Consider the following 22,144-nt stretch of genomic DNA (forward strand, 5'->3'; position numbering starts at 1 on the left):
CTGCAGAAAAAGCCATGTGGCTGCGGAGCTCCTTCCATTGTTAAGAAGTGTGCCTTTGGGCTAAGGGGAAATGTTCTAAAGGCAGATCTGGATGTGAATTTTGGTTCAGATATTTATTAACCGTGGGACCCTAGGCAAGCTAGTTTCTGAGCTTAGATTTCCTTATCTGTAAAAGGAGGATAATAATGGATACCTCAAAGAGTTATAAAGATCAGAAGTAAAATACATGCAAAGAAGTAGAGAGGGCTGTTTCAAGTCGCTTACTTTTACTTTAACATACAGCTGGTGGGCCAGGAGAGAGTGAAAACAAAGCCACTGGATAGTGAGAGGATAGAGGGTGCTCCACGGACGCGAACTGCATCTGTATGTTTACATAGAAGGGAGAGCGAAGGAGCAAATGTGGGCAACAGCTGTCAGTGACACATCATTACCCCAACAGCTAGAAACAAGATAAGTGCCTTGCAGGGGCCCTTAACTGACTGCTGGGTTCGATGGTTCAAAGAGAAAAAAGCACGTGATAACTTTGAAGGAGGCTGCCTGGCTGAGCTGATTGGATCACCTAGAGACTGGAAATGCTTTCTGGGTAAGTACATACATCTCTACTACCCATCTCCCAACCCAGAACTGAGCATCGCAGATGAAAGATACTTGCCTGTTGGTTTTTTTTCTTAGCTGATTGTTTCACTCTCTGTAAAGTTTAACTAAAGTGAGGACATGGGACTGTGGTAGAGAGCTGCCAGTGTCATTCTTGCTCTTCCGAAGTGTGGTCCTGTAGCCACTGGGTTTGAGCTTTCGCATATGCAGGTGGGGGTTTGATTGGGTGATGCTTTGAGTGTCTTTCTGCTCTAGGAGTCGGCTTGTCTATGATCCTTGGGCTGTCTCTCACTTCACTGACACCCACTTACCTAAGTCCTGCCATTCAAATGCATCCATTTTAAACCTTGTTACTAAACAATCGCCAAAGTGAAGGAATTAGCATCAATTCACACACAAATTCGAAAAATATAAATAAATCCAAAAAAATTGGAAGGGAAGAATTCATTCATCTTTTCTCAAATAGCCTTAGAGATGAAGTAAGGGATTCCTAGTTTTCTTATGCTGGGTTCAGAACTTGGCTAATATCAAACACATACAATATTTGATGAAACAAATGAAGATTTCCATTTTCCTGCAGCTGAAGATAAGAATAGCTGTTTCAGAGCTGGCACAGACTTATCATAAGCAGGATCATGGATCTTTTAAAATTTGGGATAGATTTCAAACAATAAAAATCCTAAAAATTCAAGATAAAATTCCCTTAAATTTGCTCATAGCTTTCAACTCTTATAGTACTTTCACAAAGATGATCTTACTACATTCTCTCTTTTATAATCTCTTCCACTTACCTCATGAGGTTAACAGACTGGGAGTTATACCCATTTTATAGAATGTGGGTACCTGTAGTTAAAAAACAAAACAAAAAAATGTCAATTTTATTCCCTATTTTGTTTGTAGTGGTTAGCATAATAAACATGAACAAACATGACAATAACTTTAAAAAATGTATGTGAGTGACTGACTTATCAAATGAATGAATTAAAAAACTGAAGTACACACAAAAAGTTAAGTGATATACCCAGTATCATTTTGTATAAGTGCCAAGATTTTAATGAAAGAGACAAAAATGCTGTCTTCTGAAATCAAAGCTCAGAAGATTCCATGATCCTATTGCAACAGTTGTCAGTGTAACAGAACAGTTAAAGAGTTCTGCCATTGTATGAGTCTACTATTGCCCCGAGAATGCTGTGTAACAAAAAAGTTTGGATTCTCAGTGTCTTGTAATGAATATTTGTGTTTCTTAGCTAGCCGTGTGTCTGTGGTTTGGCTGAGGTTCTGCTAATCTTATTGGGCTTGGGCAGGCTTTGTTCCAAGCTCTGTTCAGGCTCAGGGTTTGCTCCAGGGGGCTTATTCTGGGGCCCACACTAAAGGGGAAGGGGCTCTCTGGGCCATGTTCTTCTCATGCTGGATTACAGGAGTGCAAGAGGACAAACCAGCCATGACAGCACATTTAAAACCTTTGCTCCTATCAGGTTTGCTTACATTTCCTTGGCCAAAACAAGACACTGGCCAATCCCCTCAATAGTCAGTGGGGCAGCAAAGTGTGCTCTATTCCAATGAGAGAGGGAGGGACTGTTTGATAGATAATAATTCAATTTATCACCACTAGCCTGAAGGGAAGAAATTTAATTGACAAATTCTCAAGCTGTCTGTCAGCTTTGTGATTCTTTAGTTCTTGTATAACACGTTAAAGGGAGCTTAGTCCTTTGTCAGTGGAAACTGTCTAGTCATACCCTGATCAGAATTCAAGGCCAAGCAGGGACCATTGTTTGAGCTGTGGATTCTGCCGTTTGGTATTCACATGTCCCTAATCATCTTGGAAAGTATAATGTTTTCTAACAGCTGTAAAGACAAGAGATTCTAACATTACAAACTATACATAATATCCACGAAATTACATTGAATAATGTAATGATGTGTTACACTGTCATTAACACATTATGAATACCTAATTTGAGAGGTTAATGAAATTGACAAACATATGAACACTGTGGGTATCATCAATACCACTTAATGACAAACCTCTTGTTTTCATTTACAGAATCATCTGAAATGAGAAGATTCCATCTTTCTAGCTGCATTTTCTTGGTCATAAATTAAGAAGGGTCTGCACAATATGTTTTGATTTAATGTGGAGTGCGAGGTTAGAAAGTATTTTACATTGCAGGTTTATGTGGTAATAATATTTAGAATAAATAAATTTGTGATTATTTGACATGACCATTTGTAGTTTTTTCTGAAAAGGATTGAACTTGCTAAGGGTAAATATATTTTAGATGGAAAGATTGAAGAAGAAAGTGTCAGGACCAAGGAAAACTGCCCAGGGGAAAATAATTCTCAACAGTATGTTGTATTCCTAGTGAAGGAGTCCCCATCCAGTCTGGACTCAACAGTCTATAGTTTTTCATCTTAAAACTGGGAAGAATGATATGAGGAGGCTGTTTTCTTACTCTCCACATCACTGGTTAAGTTTTTTGTTTAATCAATTGTATTTCAAAGCAGTTCAACCTGTCTTAATAGATAAATGAATATCAGTAAAACTCAACCATATTAGAAGGGGCCCATGTTATTTTCATCTCCAAGGAGGGGCCCATGTTATTTTCATCTCCAATGTAATATTCCTAAAAGAATGGATATAATCCATGTCAACATTTTCATATAAAGTAAAAAATGTGAATACATTTTTTCTTGAGTGTTAATGTTTTCTGTCCATAAATGATAATAATAATAATACTAATAATACTAATAATACAGAAATAATAACAGGGAGGCCTTTTATATTACAGAAAGCACATTATATACATGATCAGATTTGACCTTTTTAGAAATGCAGTGGAGTTACAGAGAAGACGTTGTGATTCCATTTTGCCAGTGATGAAATGAGGTCTGGAGAGGCAAAGCGACTTGGTCAAGGTATAATGGCCCCGAAGTGGCAAGGTCATGATGTGGCAATTCTGTGCTTTTCTCATTAAGCTCCATAGCTTCTCCACCACCAGCCTTCCAGAAGTCATGGCTTTCCGTTAGCCATTTCTAGTGACATATCATCCTCATTAAAAATGATTATCTTTTCTGATTATTAAAATAACAAGTAGTCATTGTAGAAAATTTGAAAATATAGAATAGTGTAAGGAAGAAAATAATAACCGCCCTACTTCTGGAATTTGACTGTGCAGAAATAACACACTAACTTTTAACTCTTTTCTCTGTGTGTGTGTGTGTGTGTGTGTGTGTGCGTGTGCCCCATATACATACTTACCGTGTGTTCTGGGCACTTTGCACATATTCAATCAATGCTGTGAAGTCGATACTATTATTATTTCTATTTTATGGATGAAAAGACTTGAGGCTCAGAAAGTCTATGTAACTTGCCCAGGGTCCTGTGAGTAGGTCTTTCTTCATGTAAAATATGATTAAGCCTCTCCATGGACTCCGAATGTAAGTGCACATGTGTTCTGTTTAAAACTTTTAAAGTAAACAAGGTGTAATTCCCTCTGGGTTTTATTATAAAAGAAGTTTCTCATCTTTGGTAGCTTCAGACCTCCAAAGATGACTTCACTTCCCCACTCGAGGATTAAAAGAAAGTCATATGCTTCTGTGTGAGGCTACCATAATTGGCCTCTGCTCCACTCCCAGGGGCAAGCGCTGTACCAGGATAAGTCTGTGATGAACTATGCAATGTTAATGAGGACAAATAGACCAATGCTGAGGGATTTCTGAAGGCACAGCCTTCATCAAATGGATAATGGAGAAGAGAGATCCCAAGTCAGTGCTGGAAATCACTTGGAAATTTTGGAATCTTGTCCCATTTTTCAAATCGCCTTACCTGGTGGTCTTTTAGAGCCCTATCTTGCGAATTTTCATCTCCATGCAAATCTCATGGAGATCTTATTAAAATAGAGGTTCTGACTCATCTGTTTGGGTGGAACCTACTGGGTTGTGAGTTTCTAACTAACTGGCCAGTGGGGTTGACACTACCAGTCTGTGGGCTATTTCTTTGAGAAGCAAGAGTCTGAATCACCCCCTCTTGGAATAGTAGAAATACCATTGCTTGGCTGCCACTGCAGCCATTTGGAAACTTTAAGTAAATTATTTATGCTTGCCACAGAACTCTTTCATTAAATGAAATCTCAAGTGGTACCTGGGTGTGAAGATGAGTCCTTTGGTTGGGGACTTGCCTTGCACCTGTGTTTGCATAGCAAGAATCTTGTTTCTAATTTGTGGATGTGTTCATCTGTGGTGATTGGGTAGGAGATTGTGTAAGTCCAGAGAAGGTAGGGCTAAAGGTCACCTTGAAGCCCTACTGTGACCCTCTGCTCTATCACTGCCTTCATGGAATCCCAAGACAGAAAGAAGAGCTGGTCCGTTTGAGGCATAATTGGGAGCCCAAGACCTGCCACTGTGCCCACCTCTCATTTTCCCACCCACAGAAATGGTCCCTGATGTATCCCATGGAAGGAGAGGTGCTGGTGGGTCAACCTGATGCCTCCTGGGTTTTAGCTCAGCTTCGCCCCATGTTATCTGTGTGACCTTGGTCAAGTGATGGAATTATTCATGGGATTTCAGAGAAAGTTAAAAAGATAAGGTGTCTAAAACACTCAACAGACTGGCTGGTCCATATTAAGTACTCAATATGTGTGAACTATTATCGTGGCTGTTAGGATCATTATTATTACTGCTGTTGTTAGTTTGGGGTCTCTGTGGGCCACTGTTTGAAAGCCTTCAGTGTAGGAGCAAGAATGCAAGATGCTTAATCAGAGGACCTGGGCTCAAGTACCAGTAGCTTGGGCAAGTAGCTCATGTGAGGTTGCAGAGCCGTAGTTCTTGTATCTATAAAATGGGGATAATAGCAGCTACGCTGAGAATTGTTGAAGGATTAGATGAGATAATATAGGTGAAAAGCCTATCAAAAGAAATAATGTATCCTCCTAGTCAGTTGTTGGTTTCTAAATAGATGAATTCCTAAAGATTCACCATTTACTCTGAAATATTAAACTTTGTATTGGTGCCCAATTTATGCATCATGTTGATGAGCTCATTTTGAATGACACATAGATCTATTTCCCAGAATGATTGCAACATCTTTCAGGAACCTTTAAAGGTAGATTTTAGCAACTTAAGGAATGATTCAGTCTCCACTACATAAGCCTGGAGACAGGTATATGCTTGGGCAGGTTCATGGAGGGGTATGGCTTTTCGTGTGATGAACGTGGCTATCTCCACCACTCTATGTCCCTCTGGCTGGCTACCTCATGGAGAATTTCTCAGTAACTAAAGCAGCCTTTCTTCTATTCTCTGGTCTTGAATTTTTTCTACTCACAGGCTTTGTCATTTTAATATTGTCTCCTTCTTTCTAATGTTTCAAAAACTTCCAGCTCATTAAGGAAAGGAAGTTTCTACCACAGAAAACCTGGGGTGAAGAGGCAGGTGTGGACTGTCAGTCTTTGGCAGTAGGAAATCAGAATGTCAGAAAATGCAGAATTTTAGAATCTAAGAATTCCGGGAAAATCAGGACACTCTTTTGTGAAAATCTTCATTGCCACCCCCAAAAATATTTCAGCATAGTGCATAGAATTAGGTGTTTTACAGAGTAGGTTAAAAACAGTCTTTAATGTTTTTGGAGAGCGTTTTTAGTCTACAGAAGCAGCCAAACCCTTTTATTCAACACAGTCTCAAAGATAAACCAAATATGATAAATTAATCAGAGACTTTTGCTCTGGCTGAGGTTGGGGGGAAGGGGAATGCTTGAAAAGGATGCTTGATGCCCCAAGCCTGTCCCTGAGAGGAACCCCCAGAGCTCTGCGTGCTTCAGTTGAGTAGTGGAACTGAAGACTGCAGATTTCCAAGCAAACAGCAGTGAGTGATGATATGTGAGGCTGCTGTAGACTAGTAGCTTCTAGAATGCACCTCGAATTGATACTATTCTTGTCCTAAATCAGCACCCACCCTGCAGGTCCAAGCAGGTCCAGCAGGCAGCCCTGAGTCTTTTTTTTTTTTTTGAGACAGGGTCTTGCTCTGTTGCCTGGGCTGGATTGCAGTGGCAGATCATGACTCACGATAACCTCTACCTCTTGGGCTCAAGTGATCCTCCCTCCTCAGTCTCCTGACTAGCTGGGACTACAGGTATGCACTGCCATGCCTGGCTAATTATTATATTTTTGGTAGAGAAAGGGTTTCACCATGTTGCCCAGGCTGTTCTCGAACTCCTGGGCTCAAGTGATTCACCCACTTCAGCCTCTCAAAGTGCTGGGATTACAGGCTTGAGCTACTGTGCCTGGCCTGCTCTGAGTCTTTGGAGACAGTCTTATCTGCATTCATTCCTGCTGGTCAAGGTCTTTCTTCCTGACTTGCATTTCTGTAGCTTCTTTTCATTCCTGACCGTGTCCCAACTGCATATCATCATGGATTGAACAGTCTCATCTCTGATCTAGGAAGATATTCCTTTTAATTTATTCCCATTTTTGGTATCAGTAAACTCCACTCTTCTTTGCCCTAGGTTCTGTTAGGTGACTGGGTGTGCACAATGAGAACTCTTAAGAACACCAGGTCAGGAGACTGATCCCAATTCTGAGCCTTACAGAATCTGGAGGTAGAAGAGATAAGATGTCAGAATTGCTTTACAACATTCCAGGAAAATGTTCTTCTAACTCCTGCATGAAAGCTTCAGTGATGGGAAGCTCACTGCTCATGCGGCCATCTGCCCTTCTCATGATGGTCTCTTGTTGTTCGGGGCCACACATTTCCTCTAGTCCTTCAGGTTCTCAAAGTCCACTTCATAGCCAATGTCCAGCGACGTCACCCCTCTCGGCCTCACTGTCTTCATTGATCACGTGGTGAAAGGAGCACTGGGTTAATTAGCATGTGTGAAACACCCTGAACGCCATCAGACCCCCAGCTCATTCTCGTTAGTGTCAATCAGGTTGCTGCTGTGGTTGTTGCTATTAGGATAATTGTCACGGCCTCTCTTTCACCTTCTGCCTGGCTCCTTTGGCACCACTTGGCTTCATTATACCACTTGCTGGTTCTCAGACACACCATGCACCCACACCGCACCCCGGTCCTACAGTGGCTCCTCTACAGGATGCCCAGGGCACCCTCCTTCCCAGCATTCCTGCCCTCACCATGTTCCCTCTCTCCTGAAAACCTTGACTCACCCTCTGGAGCTCAGCTACAACCCAAGTTCCCCAGGACACCCCTAACCTCATGTGGGAGCCTGATGCCTGGGGCTCAGGGCCAGCCTCTGCTACTAGCAACTCTCTGATATTGAAAAATGTACTCACCTTCCCTAAGCCTCCATGTTCTTATTCTTAAAACAGAGATAATGCATTTATTGCAGGTTGTTGTAAATATTAAATGAAATGAGATATTTAAGTTGTGTGTTGGATAACACATCAGCCATTCCCTCTTTCAAACACATTTTTCTACCTGATCCTCACAGCCGCGTGGGAGGCAGGGATCTTTTCTTTGCAGGTGGAAACACTCAGCTTTGGGAGTGGCAGGTCCAAGGCTACCCAGTTCCTGAGGGCTTCATTCAAACTTGAACCTAGGACTTTGGAATTTACAACTTTTGTGTTATCCACTGAAAATTTGCAAAATTATTGCTGATGGATCTAGTAGGGTCTCAAAAAAAATCCTCAAATTAAATCAATTAGATCAAACAGAACTCTGTGATATTCTGATTTTTAATTCTTATTTATTTGTGTACATTTATGTTGGGTTTCAATTGCAAGATTCTCTGGAGAAAGCAACTATAATTTTATTATGAAATGATATGGTTTGGCTCTGTGTCCCCACCCAAATCTCATCCGGAATTGTAATCCCCACATGTCAAGGGAGGGGCCTGGTGGGAGGTGATTGAATCATGTGGGCAGTTTCCTCTGTGCTGTTCCTGCAGTGAGGGAGTTCTTACGTGATCTGATGGTTTTAAGGAGTTCTCACAAGATCTGATGATTTTAAAGTGGCAGTTTCCCCTGCTCACTCCCTCTCTCGCCTGCTGCCATGTAAGACGTGCCTTGCTCCCCCTTCTGCCATGATGGTAAGTTTCCTGAGGTCTCCCCAGCCAAGTGGAACTGTGAATTAATGAAACCTCTTTTGTTTATAAATTACCCACTCTCAGGCATTTCTTTATAGCAGTGTGAAAATGGACTAATGCATGAAGGAATAGATGTATATAGAACAGAAGTTGCTTTCTTGTTGCTGGGCACCAAAATGGATTTTCTAGGATGTTTGGCTTTTGGGAGGCCTGAGAGCCCCCCAAAACAGGCATTTAAAAGCCTAAAAGCAAAGTAGCCTCTTCCGACATAGCTATGATGGTTTCTGTCACCCAGGATCTGTGCATGGGAATAACAATACATAGCTCACATTGAAAAAGTGCTTGAGGGTGCACAGAATGTTTTTTTCAGCCCTACACTTTAGTTGATGCAAGCCAGCCAGCAGCCCTGTGAAGATGTGTGAGTGTGAGACTTACTACCTCCAGCCCAGCCTTCCCATGCTGGCTGTCCTGCTAAGCCCAGTGGGTGTGGCCTGTGCCTGGGTCTGCTGCCATTCCTCACCCCTCGCTTCTGAAGCCACATCAGGCGTGCTTCTGTCTTGAAGACTGCAGATCCGCCTTGAACAGGAGCCAGCTCTCATCACGTCATTCCTGACAGATTTCTTAATTAATCTGCTCAGATTGTCAATAATGTAATTCACTGTTGATTTAGAAACTAGTTATATGAGGACTGCTAGGGCCATTGTGGGAAAACATCTGAATAATTCAGCTAATAGATGGGAAACTCACCCAGATTGCCAGGGCACAGGGAGGGAGCAGCTAATTCGAACGGGATGAGCTCAAGTAGGGTGATTCCAGCAAATTCCAGGGAGCAGGGAGAGGTTGTCATATTGCTAGGGGCAGCAGCTGCCTGGTTTAATTATTGTCATTTTGGTTTGTGGAAAAAAGCACATGGGCCCACACTTGCAGGCAGAGGCCATTAACACACTCTTGAAAAAGAGTGGAATTTCAGTGTAAAGTACATGATGTGGCTGATTCTACCTCCGAGCTGTGCTCACATGTTAGTGGGGCTTATTCTAGGCATATCATATTTATAATTTCAAATAATATGACTATAATTTGAAATTTGTGAGTTTAGTAATAAGTAACATCAGAGAAATATCAAAATGACCTTTCCCCCATGGGGAGATTCATAGTTGTTTGGGTTTTTCCCAGGATTGTGTAGATGTCTTGAGATTACGGTAATCATATCATCCTTTTTATACTTGGGGCCATGGTAGAAAATGCAGTTTATAGATGGGTGAGTCTAATGATGTGAAGAGTCTTACATAAACATAAAAACTCAATTCTATTTAGTTATATACTTAACATTTTGTTTTTATTGGAAATAATAAAATTATATGGAGCTGAGCTATTATACTAAATTTTTTGCTATGGTGGCTAGAGTTTTCACAACCCTTAAGTGCAGATAAGTTAGTGCTTAGATGTAAATGTTAAGAATCATGGTACTTTGGGAGGAAATGCTAATTTGGTTGCATTTATCTGCAGCGTCACATGCTTTTCTTCTGTTTCTCTATCTTTCCTTCTCCATCTTCCAACATCCTCACATGCACAAGAGCACATGTATGCACACACACGCACGCACACGCATTGCCCTGTTGGCCACCTCTCTCCCAAATTTCTATCCTGAAGACCTTCAAAAAGAAAGAAAGACTAGCCATATCCAATTCCAATATTTTGACCCTGGTACAATTCTAGCACAGGAGAGTCATCCTGCTTTAGGCGTCTTGCCTTATGTCTTAACAACATAATGGCTGATTTTATGTCTGAACTGGATTGGAAAACTTAGGGGACAGAATCGGCTTTTGGATGCTTAGCAAACAGAGCTTCGGCAAATAATTTGTGAGTGAATCAGTGAAAGAATCACAAACGCGCTGTCTGTAAATGAGCTCCGGGTTTCAGATGAATGTGCCCGCTGTGGACCCTAGCGTGACATGGGCATGGCAGCGCTGAGGATCAGGTGCGGGTGCACATCACAGAACACCTCACGAACAGAGGCTCTGATGACACAAAGGCTAGTTCACTCTCTCTGTGCAAGCTGTGGATGGCTGGGTGACCGTGGCATGGTCACCCCCACTCAGGCCCCTCCTGTCTTATTCTTCAACTATCTTAGCTCATGGCTTATTTATATCTCAAGGTTATCTCATGGTCAAGATATTTGTGGGTGTTCTAGATATCACATCCATATTTCAGAGAGCAGAAAAGAGGAAGAGGGAAAAGAGTGCCACTCCCTTCCCTTCTGCTTTCATGAAGCAGCCTTTCTGAAAGCCCCCCGGCCTTGCCATTTCACCCCCACATATACATTTCATCTTGCACAGCCTTTGCCAGAGCTCAGATGGCCACACCCAGCCGGAGAGAGGGCGGTAAATGTAGTCTTTCCAGTGGAACATCCGTAACATTGAATAACATATGCCATGTTCTAGGGAGGCAGAGGGACTGGCTATTTGAAGATATTTTGCAGGATATGTCATAATACGTAACCTATTCCTAGCAATAGTACATGCTTTAAAACAAGCAATTATGATAGCTTTAATGAAACCACAGATAAATAATTCCCATATTTTATAGAGTGCTCAGGTATTTTGAATTGAGAAAATGATATGAAAAAAAGTATTGTGTACTGATGCCCTAAGACTAGAGAGCATCTATCTGTCACTGTCCCTGTACAAATTCTCAGCTGTACTCAGGAAGACTAAGTGGTGATAAATGCCTCAGTTGTGGGCTGGTACTGTGGCAGGTCCCTGAGTTTTCTAACATTGGCTATTGGGTTAATGGTTTGTCTTTTATTGCGCAATAGTTTGTTGTGATTTAAGGGTGCCATGCTTACATTCTCTTATCATGTATTCCCTGGGAATCTAATTTGTAAATAATTACTTGACAGAAACTGAACTGGCTGGAAAATTCTGAGTATGCACAGGCAGAGGCAGGCCCCTGGGAGGGGAGTTCAGCTGAAAGGCTGAGCATCTGAATGGTCTGACCACAATTTCTCATCTCAGCAGTTAGCAGCTAATAAGGTCCCTTGTTAAAAAAAAAAAAAAAAAAAAAAAAAAACAAATTCTCAGGCTCCAGAAGCAATGGACACGCTTAGCTGGTCATTAGCAGCCGTGGCTAGAGCAGCTGGCTTAGGTGGAGTGCTGATGAAATGATTTTCCCTTTCACCTCTCCACACCAGAGAATGTGGGGAGGACAGTGTTGTTCTTTCTGTATACAGAGACAGGGGGTCTAGGGCAAGAGGGTTGCTATGGACTGAATGTTTGTGTCTCTGCAATTCCTATGCTAAAGCCCTAACCGCCTGTGTGGCTGTATTTGGAGATGGGGCCTCTAAGGAAGTAATTAAGGTTAAATGAGTCATAAGGGTGGGGCCTTGACTTAATCGGATTTGTGTCTTTACAAGAAGAGATAGCAGAGAGCTCCCTGCCTCTCAGTTTATGTGCACATTTCTGGCCATGTGGAGACATAGCCAGCGGGTGGCCGTCACCAGAAACCAAACCTGCTGGACTTTGACTTTGGACTTCCAACCTCCAAAACTGTGAGGAATAAGTTTCTGGCCTCCTCACCTGCTCTCCCTCAGCAGGCGGGCCCACGTCTTCTGCCTTCCATGGGCCACTCTTTCTCTGAATTTTCCATTTCAGCAGTGCCTGAGCCTCTACTGGGTGTTCAACACTGGCTGCATTTATGGAGACCGCAGACAAAAGATGGAAACAGCCTCCACCGGCATGGGGATCAGGCATGGGGCAAACACAGGAGACAAAACAGGTATTAGTTAACTCGTATTTAACACTGACAATACACCCATGTTCAAGGCACTCAATCCACATGAAATCATTCAAGGCTCAAAATAACCCTCCGAGGGAGGAGGGAGAGGCTGCTGCTATCCTCATTCTACAAGGAAAGAAAGAGGCTTTCTGGCCGGGCGCGGTGGCTCACGCCTGTAATCCCAGCACTTTGGGAGGCCGAGGCGGGTAGATCACGAGGTCAGGAGATCGAGACCATTCTGGCTAACACGGTGAAACCCCGTCTCTACTAAAAATACAAAAAATTAGCCGGGCGAGGTGGTGGGCGCCTGTAGTCCCAGCTACGCGGGAGGCTGAGGCAGGAGAATGGCGTGAACCCGGGAGGCGGAGCTTGCAGTGAGCCGAGATCGCGCCACTGCACTCCAGCCTGGGCGACAGCGAGACTCCGCCTCAAAAAAAAAAAAAAAAAAAAAAAAAAAAAAAAGAGGCTTAGGGGTGTGACGTGGCTTTTCAGAGGATACAAAGCCAGTGAATGGCAGAGCCAGGGGTCACACCTGGACTGTCTGCATCAGGACCCGCGCTGAGCCAGGTGCGATAAAACCATCTCACCAACATGTAGCTGACAGGAGCTTCTGTGGCTAGAGCCCAGGACCCCACCAGCACACAGAGGAGGCACCACCTCTGATCTCAGGGGCCAACGAATATCTCCCAGGGGAAGTCAAATCTAAGTGAAGATCTGAAAGGACAGGCAGGAGCTTGCCTCTCATAAAGAATGAGAGAAGGGGCTTCCAGACATCTGGGGCAGGGGAGTCCTGGGGTCCTGTGAATGTAGAGAGCAGGAGGTGGGGCTGGGAGGACTCAGGGCATGGGCAGGGGTCCACACCACGGGGAGAATGAAAAAACACAGAAAACCATCACAGGGTTCAATCAGGGGAACGGCGGGGTCACGTTTGCCTTTTAGAAAGATTCCCACAGCTACCCTGTGGAGAATGGGTCGGAAGCAGGGTACAATGGGAGGAGTAGCCAGCGGTTTGAGGCAGGGAGACCGAGCAGAAGGATAGAGGCACATTCCTGCAGATGCGATGGTAGCTCAAACCACAGCTGTAGAGGTGAGTGAAGAAATAGCCCGGAGTGTGCGAGCTGGCTTGTGTCAGTTTGTGAGAGCTGATTATTACACTTTGAGGAATCTGGGAAGCTGGTTATTAAACACAGCCATCATTAAGCATTAAATTTTAAAAATTTACAACAAAACAAACGGTAGCAAAAACAAAGGTGATAAATATTCAAATTCATCACTTCCTAATGATTTTGCTATGATCTATTTTCCTGAAGGTATTCTATGTCCTTCCCATCTGTAGGGTGACATACTATATCACGGTGGCCACTGCCTGTCTCTTCCCAACTCTGCGTTCAGTGAAGTCACGTTGGTCTCCATTGGTAACTTAAAATTTGCTATTCTTAGGTGGAAGTGTTTACAGCGAGGAAATTGGCAAACGTTGAAAATCAAGTTTTATTTTTTTCAACTGAGCACACCTCTGGATAAGCCACTGCATTCTAGAGATAGAGCACATGGAGGAACCCCATTTATCCTTCCAGGATCCATCCCAGAAGCCTCCTCTAGCCTCAGCCAATAGCCTCTCTGCCCTCCGGAGCCTCCTAACCTGTCCTGCACTTCCCTCTCATCACTGTGGCTGGTGTCAGCCTTTCCTTTCCTTCTGCAGAGTTCTTGATGGCAGGAACTGTGCCTCATTCATCTCTAGAATAGAGGTAGTGCAGATTTGGGGCTCCTTATGCCTCTTTGAAATGAGTGGGCAAGTGACCGAGGGAGTGAGATGGCTTTGCTTTTCGACCTTTGTCTCTGTTCTGCCTTTTTGGGAGCCCTCTCTCACTTACTGGCTAGGACACTTAGATCATGATAAACCCTGAGCTGCTTTCAGCCTCTGAAGCAGCCTGGTGGCTGATGTGATGTTTTACATAAATGTCTGTAGAGTTTGATGCCAAAATGTCTACTGAGAAACTACTTCAAAGGGGCTACTTTTGAAAGAAACTACTTTGAAAACGACCTGATAGTTAGCTGGGCCAAGGAAAATGTACCCACTAGCAAGGACCAATACTTCAAAGGCATTCTGAAGGACAATTTAAAAGGAGCATCACGTGCCCGGATCACCTTGGGGGAAGTTGTCTTTGAAACTGATCTAAATCAAGGGCAATAGGGCACAAGGACATCAGATTTGTTTGAAGAAAACAGCATCCTGTTAGTCTTGGAAAATAATTGCACAAAGCCACCAGAGTGCCACTTCCTCCCCTCCTCCCACACACCCTACCGCCACACCAGCCTCTGTGCATCAGGGACCTTTCCAGGCCTGTTTCTGCCTTGGGTGTCACTTTGGTTAACCATTTGAGGGCAGATACTCGGAATGTTGATAAGAGGGTTAGAAAGACACCCCACTTCTCCTGTTTACTTGTGGGGCACCCTCCTTCTCTGGGGCCCACTCCCCCAGGCTTGCCTTGGTAATTTTTTAGATCCCAGAGGTCAAGAGATCTGAGCTCAAGGACAGGTCACCCCCTCCCATGAGAGCCACGCCTTTGCCGCCATCTGTAAAGTTAAGCTGCTCAGTCCACTTGGCTGTGTCTCGGAGCTGCCGAGAAGTTGGAGGAGTAAATCATGGGAAGCCACCAGGGTGCTGAGCTGGGGTGCCAGTCATTCTCCACACCGCTTCTAGTTTAAGTCCCCTTGTATTTTAAAGGAGGAACCCTAGTCCCAGCCACGGTGGGCGGCTTGACCAGGCCACACACAGCCACTTTACTGCAGGACTCAGGAGTGGGATCCCGTGCCCTTCTGCTCTAAACTACATCTGCCTTTCTCAGCAACTCTTAGTTGTTAGCCCTGTGTCAGGTAAGTAATCTAACAACCAGAAATGATTGCCACCCATTTCGCTATAAATTTCCATCCAGGGAATGCAGACATACCCAGCCACCCCCACCCCATTGCCACCACACGCCCTCTGCCACTTGGTTTCAGATGGAGTAAAAGTCCCCCTCTTTTAACATAGCCATGTTAACCAGGTGACTGTCCTCTCCCTGTCTCATTTAATATACAGCACTATAAAATCAGAATGCATATGCCCCCCTTTCTATAACTGTATGTTAATATATAAGTAATATTAACAATTGTGATAGCAACAACATATATAGCACTGACTATGTGCCAGGGCTTATTCAAAGTGACTTGCATATATTACCTCTTGTAATCCTTACAATTCTGTTAGGTAGATACTGTGATTATCCCATTTTCATGTGAGGAAACTGAGATACAGAGAGGTTAAGTAATCTGCCCAAGGTCTCATAGCTAGTAATTGACAGAGCCAGAATTTGAACACAAGCAGTCCAGTTTCAAAATCTATGTATATGTGGACACATATGCTTTACAGTGTGAAATACTCAAGACCACTTGTGTTCCGGATGTTAGGGTGAAAGAAAGGATTGTCAGGGCTCTGATGTGCTAACTTCAGACTCTATCCCACTGTACTGTCATAGGCCTGACCTCAGACGTTGTAAGTTGTCCCAGGAGGCTGGAACAAGACAGAGCAGATCAGGCACAGACATCCTGCCCTGGCCCTGGCCGGGGCTTCAGTCCCCTGCCGGGCCTCCCCACCTCCTGGGTTCCTGCTGCAGCTTCTTCCTTCACACTCTGGCCGTCTCTGCAGCTGTGTCAATGTCCTGTTCCCTCTGCACACTGAGCATGCCGGATCTTGTTGGCTGTCCTAGAGGGTCTGGCCTGACACAGATCACAGCTTTCCTTTTTAGAACACTGCTGCCTTCTCCCGGGTCTCCGGTCTTGTCAGCTTCTCAGCTCTTTCCCAGGGGAAGCTGATCATTTACAGGACAGGACCTTCCAAAGCATGTCCCGGTGGACCAGAAGTGACCAGAAGTGACCCTCATCAGCACTTGCTGCCTTGTTTCCATGCTGGGTCATTTAGCTGGGGGACCAAAGACATAGACACAGAACTCAGAATTGCAATGCACTCCAGTAAGTACTAGAAGGGTGCCTGCCTCTTGAGAGGAGGCAAAGCTTGAGAACATCCCTGTCTTCCCGCCACCCTGTGAGTCCCACTGTCCCCTCAGTCTAGCAACAGAGTTGGCCCTCAGTAAGAGTTTATTGGATAAATGTATTCCTGGGTCATCCCCACCTTCCCAGTTTTGCTCATTCATTTGTTCACTCATTCAGTTAGTCTTTTGTTGAACTCGTATTGTGTGCCAACTGTGTGCTAAGTACAGAAAATACAGACACCAACTTTTAGCCTCAAAGAAACTTCATTCCAATAGGGGAGATGCAAATGTACACAGATCATCATCTTGCAATGAGGTGAACGCAGCAATGGAGACAAGACAGGCCTTCAGGAGAGCCAGGCCTGGTGGCAGGGAAGGGCATGGTATGTGGGGGGTAGAAGAGGGGTCAGGGAAGACCCCGCCCAGGAGGAGAGAGAACTGAGAAGTCGCCCTGAGGCAGAAGAGCCAGACAGCAGGGCCCTGAGTTCGGCAGGAGATGCACCCTGAGTCTGCAGGCCGCCTTTCCATGACCGTGCTGCCTGATTTCCCACCAAAGCTTCTTGCTTTGGCTTCTGGGAGATCCTTTGGGATCACTCGGTCGAGAGGGAAGAACAGAACTCCGGATGTTGACCACCTGCGTCCCTTCCTTTCTCTGCCTTCTTTCTACCTTTCTTTTCACTTGTTGGCAACATTCAAGTGGTCTCAGGAAAGTGGAGCTGCTTCTCCACCCAGAGCCCCCCCAGAGCCTATGTTCCAATGACCGTAATGGATTCTAAAGGCTTCCCCAAATAAAGGCCATTTCACTACCTGTGAGCTTTGATAAGCGCAGGTTCTTCTAAGGCAATGTGGGCCTTTAGTGCAAGTTTCAAATGCAATCCTCAGATAAGACCATTTAAAAAGGCCTTTAAAATGCACATAGCCTCCAGAATAGGTTTCAGGCTCCATGTAAATCAGAAGGCACTCGGAAACAGGGAAGCCAGCCTCCATACATCCACCCACGCACCGCCAAGGCCCAGAGCCAGCACATAAGCCTGAAGGGTTTCCTGTGTCTTTAAACTCCGATTACTTGGATGGGCAGGAGCTCAGGTGAGTCACTTCTGAAGCTGAGTCCTTGGGTAACAATCCCACATAGAAGATAAAACCAAATTGGACTTGGATTTCACACTTGATCCAAACTCTTGATTTTATTAAGGAAGCTGAGGCTGGTGGAAGTTAAAAGAAGTTTCGAAGCTGAAGCAACTAGTGAGTGGCAAAATGAGGACTCAGTGCCTTGCCTCGCAGCCAGGGTTTTCCCCACTACCTTGCGTTCAGTTCTCGGCTCACTACAACCTCTGCCTCCCGGGTTCAAGCAATTCTCCTGCCTCAGCCTCCTGAGTAGCTGAGATTACAGGTGCCTGCCACCACACCCAGCTAATTTTTGTACTCTTAGTAGAGACAGGGTTTCGCCATGTTGGCCAGGCTGGTCTCGAACTCCTGACCCCAGGTGATTCGCCTCCCAAAGTGCTGGAATTACAGGCGTGAGCCACCGCGCCTGACCCAGAGTGAACTTTTAATGTAATTTACCAACACTTACGATTACCTCTGTGCCAATCATCGCACTAGGTGTTGTGGGGCTACACCAACAAGGAGTGTAGGGTCTTGGCCTGTAAACATATTACTACAGTCTAGTAGGGGATGAAGGTTCCCATGTATTAAATTGACACACAGCGCTGAGTGGCATCATCACTAAACAGAGAGGTAAAGGTAGCTGCACACTCCAAAATGTTCCTTTGAAAAAGAGAATTGAAGCCAGGGCAAACATATCATGCTGAGTGATGGGTACAGAGGGAGTAGGGAGTTCCTGGTAAACATTGTCTCTGGAAATATACCAGAATGAATCACTCTTTTAATATCATTATTCCAGTGATATCTTTGACAATTATTCTTTAATTTTGTTTCTAAATCAAACAAAAGTTTTGAGTTGCTTTTTCTTCTCCTTTCTCATTTTCTTAGAATGAGCAGTGCTGTGTAAGATGGTGAGTGTGCACACATATACACACACACGCATTTGGAGTTTTTCTTTCCAACAGAGAGAATTCTGCGCTATAAACTCTCCTTCAGTTAGATTATATACAAGAGTTGACTTTCAATTCATACCTCTGATATGAGTCATTGAGTGCTCTGATTCTTAGTTTATTTGTGCTGCTTTCAGTAAAATGGATTGAATGTGGGGTTATCCAACCATGGTGTGGTGCCTTGCTGCCTCTGACACGGGGCTGATGAGATCTGAGTGCTTGGCACTATCTTACAGGAATGTCAAAATCAGATTTGGTCGGTAGCCAGCTTTCTACCTTCTCTGGAACACGGAGAGAACATCTGGGAAAAAGCTCAACTTATTACCCACAGCCCCAGACATTCCCATACCACCTCATCTCTCAGAACCTGACTCCACACTGCTAACTGGCCTTGTGTACCGCTTCCATAGCTGACCATGGTCACGAACCTGCTTTAACATCTTATCTTTGTCTTAGAGGCATTATACAGAATCATGGCTCAATTTTTCAAAGCTCACAACAAAACCACAATATCTATTTCTAAATTAAAAATTCAGATTTCCAGACTTCCCTAGCTACTGTATCTTCTCCCTCTCTTTTGGAGAAATTGTCTTTCAACATCTCCTCCAGAGTTGAGAGTTTTAAACCCATCCTCCGGGACAGGCTTCAGGGGTTCTCTGAATCCTCTTTCACACTCTGTGTAAACTTCTCCGTGTTTATGAGCCTTTGTCTATATTTCTGGAGAGAAGGCCCACCTGTTTATCAGATACTCATAGTGACCCTAAGGCCTCACATGGGTTAAAAAATCTGTTACAGAGATTTCCCATGATTTTGAAGGCAGGAAGGATCTGAGATAGTGCTTAATTGAAACTCTCATTTCACATACAGGGAAACTGAGGCCCATAGAGATATAATTCTTTTTCTCAGACCAGTGCAACAAGGTAGTGACATCATAGCATGGGAGTCCAGAAGCAAAAATTTGATATTTTTTGAACTTGTAAATACCTTCCATTGTTCCTCATTTCACCTAAGACTGGATTCTGGGAAGCCTGGTAATTTGTGCACAGGGAGTAAGGAGGTTAGATGACTGTCTTTTGGAAGAACTGTTTTTCTCCTTTGCTTTTTTGGTAATTTACTCTGAAAGCTGGTAGGTATTTTATTTCCAGACTTGTTCAGAAAATCCTGTTCACGCTGTTAAAGTCTTTGCCCATGCAAATACCCAGTGCTGTTCTTGGCCAGCAGGAACCGTCACACTGGGACGTTGCTCCATTGTGCGTGTGTGCACGTTTCCAGGCATGTGCGCAAGTGTGCACTTGGTGATGCAATTGCAAAGCAAACTGCAAATGCCCATAATAGGAATCAAGAGAAAAGTCTCAAGTTAGACTTTTGTTTAACACTTGGCTTCCTAGAAGTTTGTAAAGAAGGTGTCTGTTTAGGGAAAGCCTTATTAAGCCTGGATGGTTGCCCTTAGCAAATGAAAGTGTTGACTAAACCTTGCTCTCTGTTGTGAAACGTAAGTCTAGTGAAATTCAAACACATTGTAAATTTACTAATCAGCTGTAATCAAAGTAGAGGGATATAAATACTCCCAGAGGGTGGCTCCCTGTGAGGACAACTGATGAGGTGACTTGGGAGGCCATGGGTGGCTCTTAGGAGAGTTAAGGATGTCCATGGCCATCCCTGCTCCAGCATGAGCCTGTGTTTGTATGAAAGCACAGGCTCCAAAACAGCCTAGAAGATAGCTGAGAGAACACCTAGAATGAAACTTGTATTTTACCAGAAAACTAAGCCAAGGTCCCTACAGAAATGGCTTTGCTTAGGCTTCACACTGTGGCTCAATGACAGGTCAGAGACGAGGGCCCCACACCTCGGTGTCTAGCCAGGGATCTGGCCCTAGCACCGTGTTGCTGAGTCATGTCGGGCTGCCTAGGGGATGTCACAGAAGGAGCTCCTGGAGGACACATGCGTTCATCATCTGCTGAAAACTGCACAGCAGGTGAATGGTGACATTGACACATCACAAAAATAACAGACTGCTTGGAGGGCAACGTGCTAAGCACTTAACAGGAATTATCTTAGTAAGTCTTTACGCCACTGTGATGAAGTAGGTAGCATTCTTATAATTGTCATTTTACAGATGAGGACACTGAGGTTTTGGGAGGTTAAGAAACTTGCCCAAATGATGTAGTAGGTGGCCAAGCTGGAATTCCAAAGCAAGGATCTGTAAAGATTATGCTAATCAAAACTCCCACTGCCCTTGTCTGCTTTTGTTTTTCCCCTAAAGCATACCTACGTTTTCTTGTCTCAGGGAGCATGATGTGTGAAGGACTTTGGTTCTCATTGGCCAGAGACACCGAGTCCATCTCAGTCTGAAGTCCTGGGATCTGAGATTCCCTGAGTGTGTGGATTCCCTGCTAGGCAGGATGCAGTTTGACTGACGAGTTCCTTTTCCTTTATTTTCTTCTATTTAGCCACTTGCTTTTCCTGATATCCTCTTTTAGGAGGCTGTTAGGCCCCTGGGCCAGAGGCCTTTTATAGCACCCAAAAAATTGCCTTGTAGCAATCTGACAATTTTTTATAATAATTTGCATCTTATTTCTAAATACAGTAACAATTTGGGGTCTTTTGTGTTATTTTTGTGTTTTGGCTCACCGTCATTCAGTTTGGATTTTGTTGTGTGAAGTTCCCCAACTCCTGGCCTATTTCCATCCACCCTTTTATTCATGGGATAAATAGTAACTGTGTACCTACCCCCAGAACCTCCTATGACAAGGCACCCTAGGGCTCAGAGTAAGTTGTCTTCCCCCCCTCCCTTTTTTTCTGACTATTGATAACACAAATAAAGCTGCAATAACTATCTTGGTTGAGACACAGCTTTCTAAATGCTTGTCGATAGCTTGCTGGTGTACGACCTTAGTTTTTACTGCGTCCCTGCCTTGACCACCCATCCTGCCCTCAAGAGAACACAGGGCTCCTCTCTGGGAAGATCCAGGGTTGGCAGAAAGGAAAGATTTCCTTCTTGACTTGTGATCTGGCCTCTGTGCCAGGCCCTGTGCTAGGCCCTGGGAATGGAGTGGGGAGCGAGGCTCAGCCCTGTCCTCTGGACAGCCTGGACTGGCTCTCTGCATCTTACATTTGATTTTTAATAACAGTAGGAGAGGATGAACGCTGGAGAGGAACAGAAACCAGAGATCTGGGCTTGCAGCCCTCCCTGTTAACCTCGACACGGCCCCCTGTGTCCTCTTGGTTTCCTGTCCCTCACCACAAGAAGCAGTGTTCAAATCGGTTTCTAGATGGCTCCGATGTGGCCATGTTTGGGTGGGTCTGGTGCATGTTGGCTCAGCTGGGAACATGCCAGTGTTTGGGGGTTGTTGTTGTGCAAGCCTGAGGGCCGGCTCACCGCACGAGGTCAGGGTGTCCTGGTGGGCCTTGTTCTGCTTTGTGATGACAGCGGCCCTCCAAGACGGTCAAGTTTGACCATATAAATTACCGTATAAATAACCATGATGGGTATGAATGACTCACTTAATGATTTCATTTCTGTATTTCACACCTTTTGGTGATACCATGCTATGCATTGAGGGTCCAGGATGTGTAAGACACTAGCACAGCACCTGAGATATTTTTGAGTGGTGGGGCAGGGAATGTGGTACAAAAAGATGAATGAGGCTGGATGCAGTGGC

At 44.3% G+C, this 22,144-nt stretch overlaps 1 protein-coding gene across 1 annotated transcript in view; it reads left to right on the forward strand.

The window, feature by feature from the left end:
- Window positions 1-420: 420 nt before the first annotated feature.
- Window positions 421-22,144, forward strand: part of LOC101150888 (putative uncharacterized protein encoded by LINC00299) — a gene marked incomplete at its 5' end in the record, with an annotated part of 30,333 nt that continues 8,609 nt past the window's right edge. The window contains 2 exon segments of the mRNA XM_063695477.1: window positions 421-583; window positions 12,277-12,400. Of these exon segments, the coding sequence (XP_063551547.1) occupies window positions 421-583; window positions 12,277-12,400 (287 nt within the window).

The sequence above is a fragment of the Gorilla gorilla genome, chromosome 12 (assembly GCF_029281585.2).
Source record: "Gorilla gorilla gorilla isolate KB3781 chromosome 12, NHGRI_mGorGor1-v2.1_pri, whole genome shotgun sequence".
Taxonomy (NCBI): domain Eukaryota; kingdom Metazoa; phylum Chordata; class Mammalia; order Primates; family Hominidae; genus Gorilla; species Gorilla gorilla.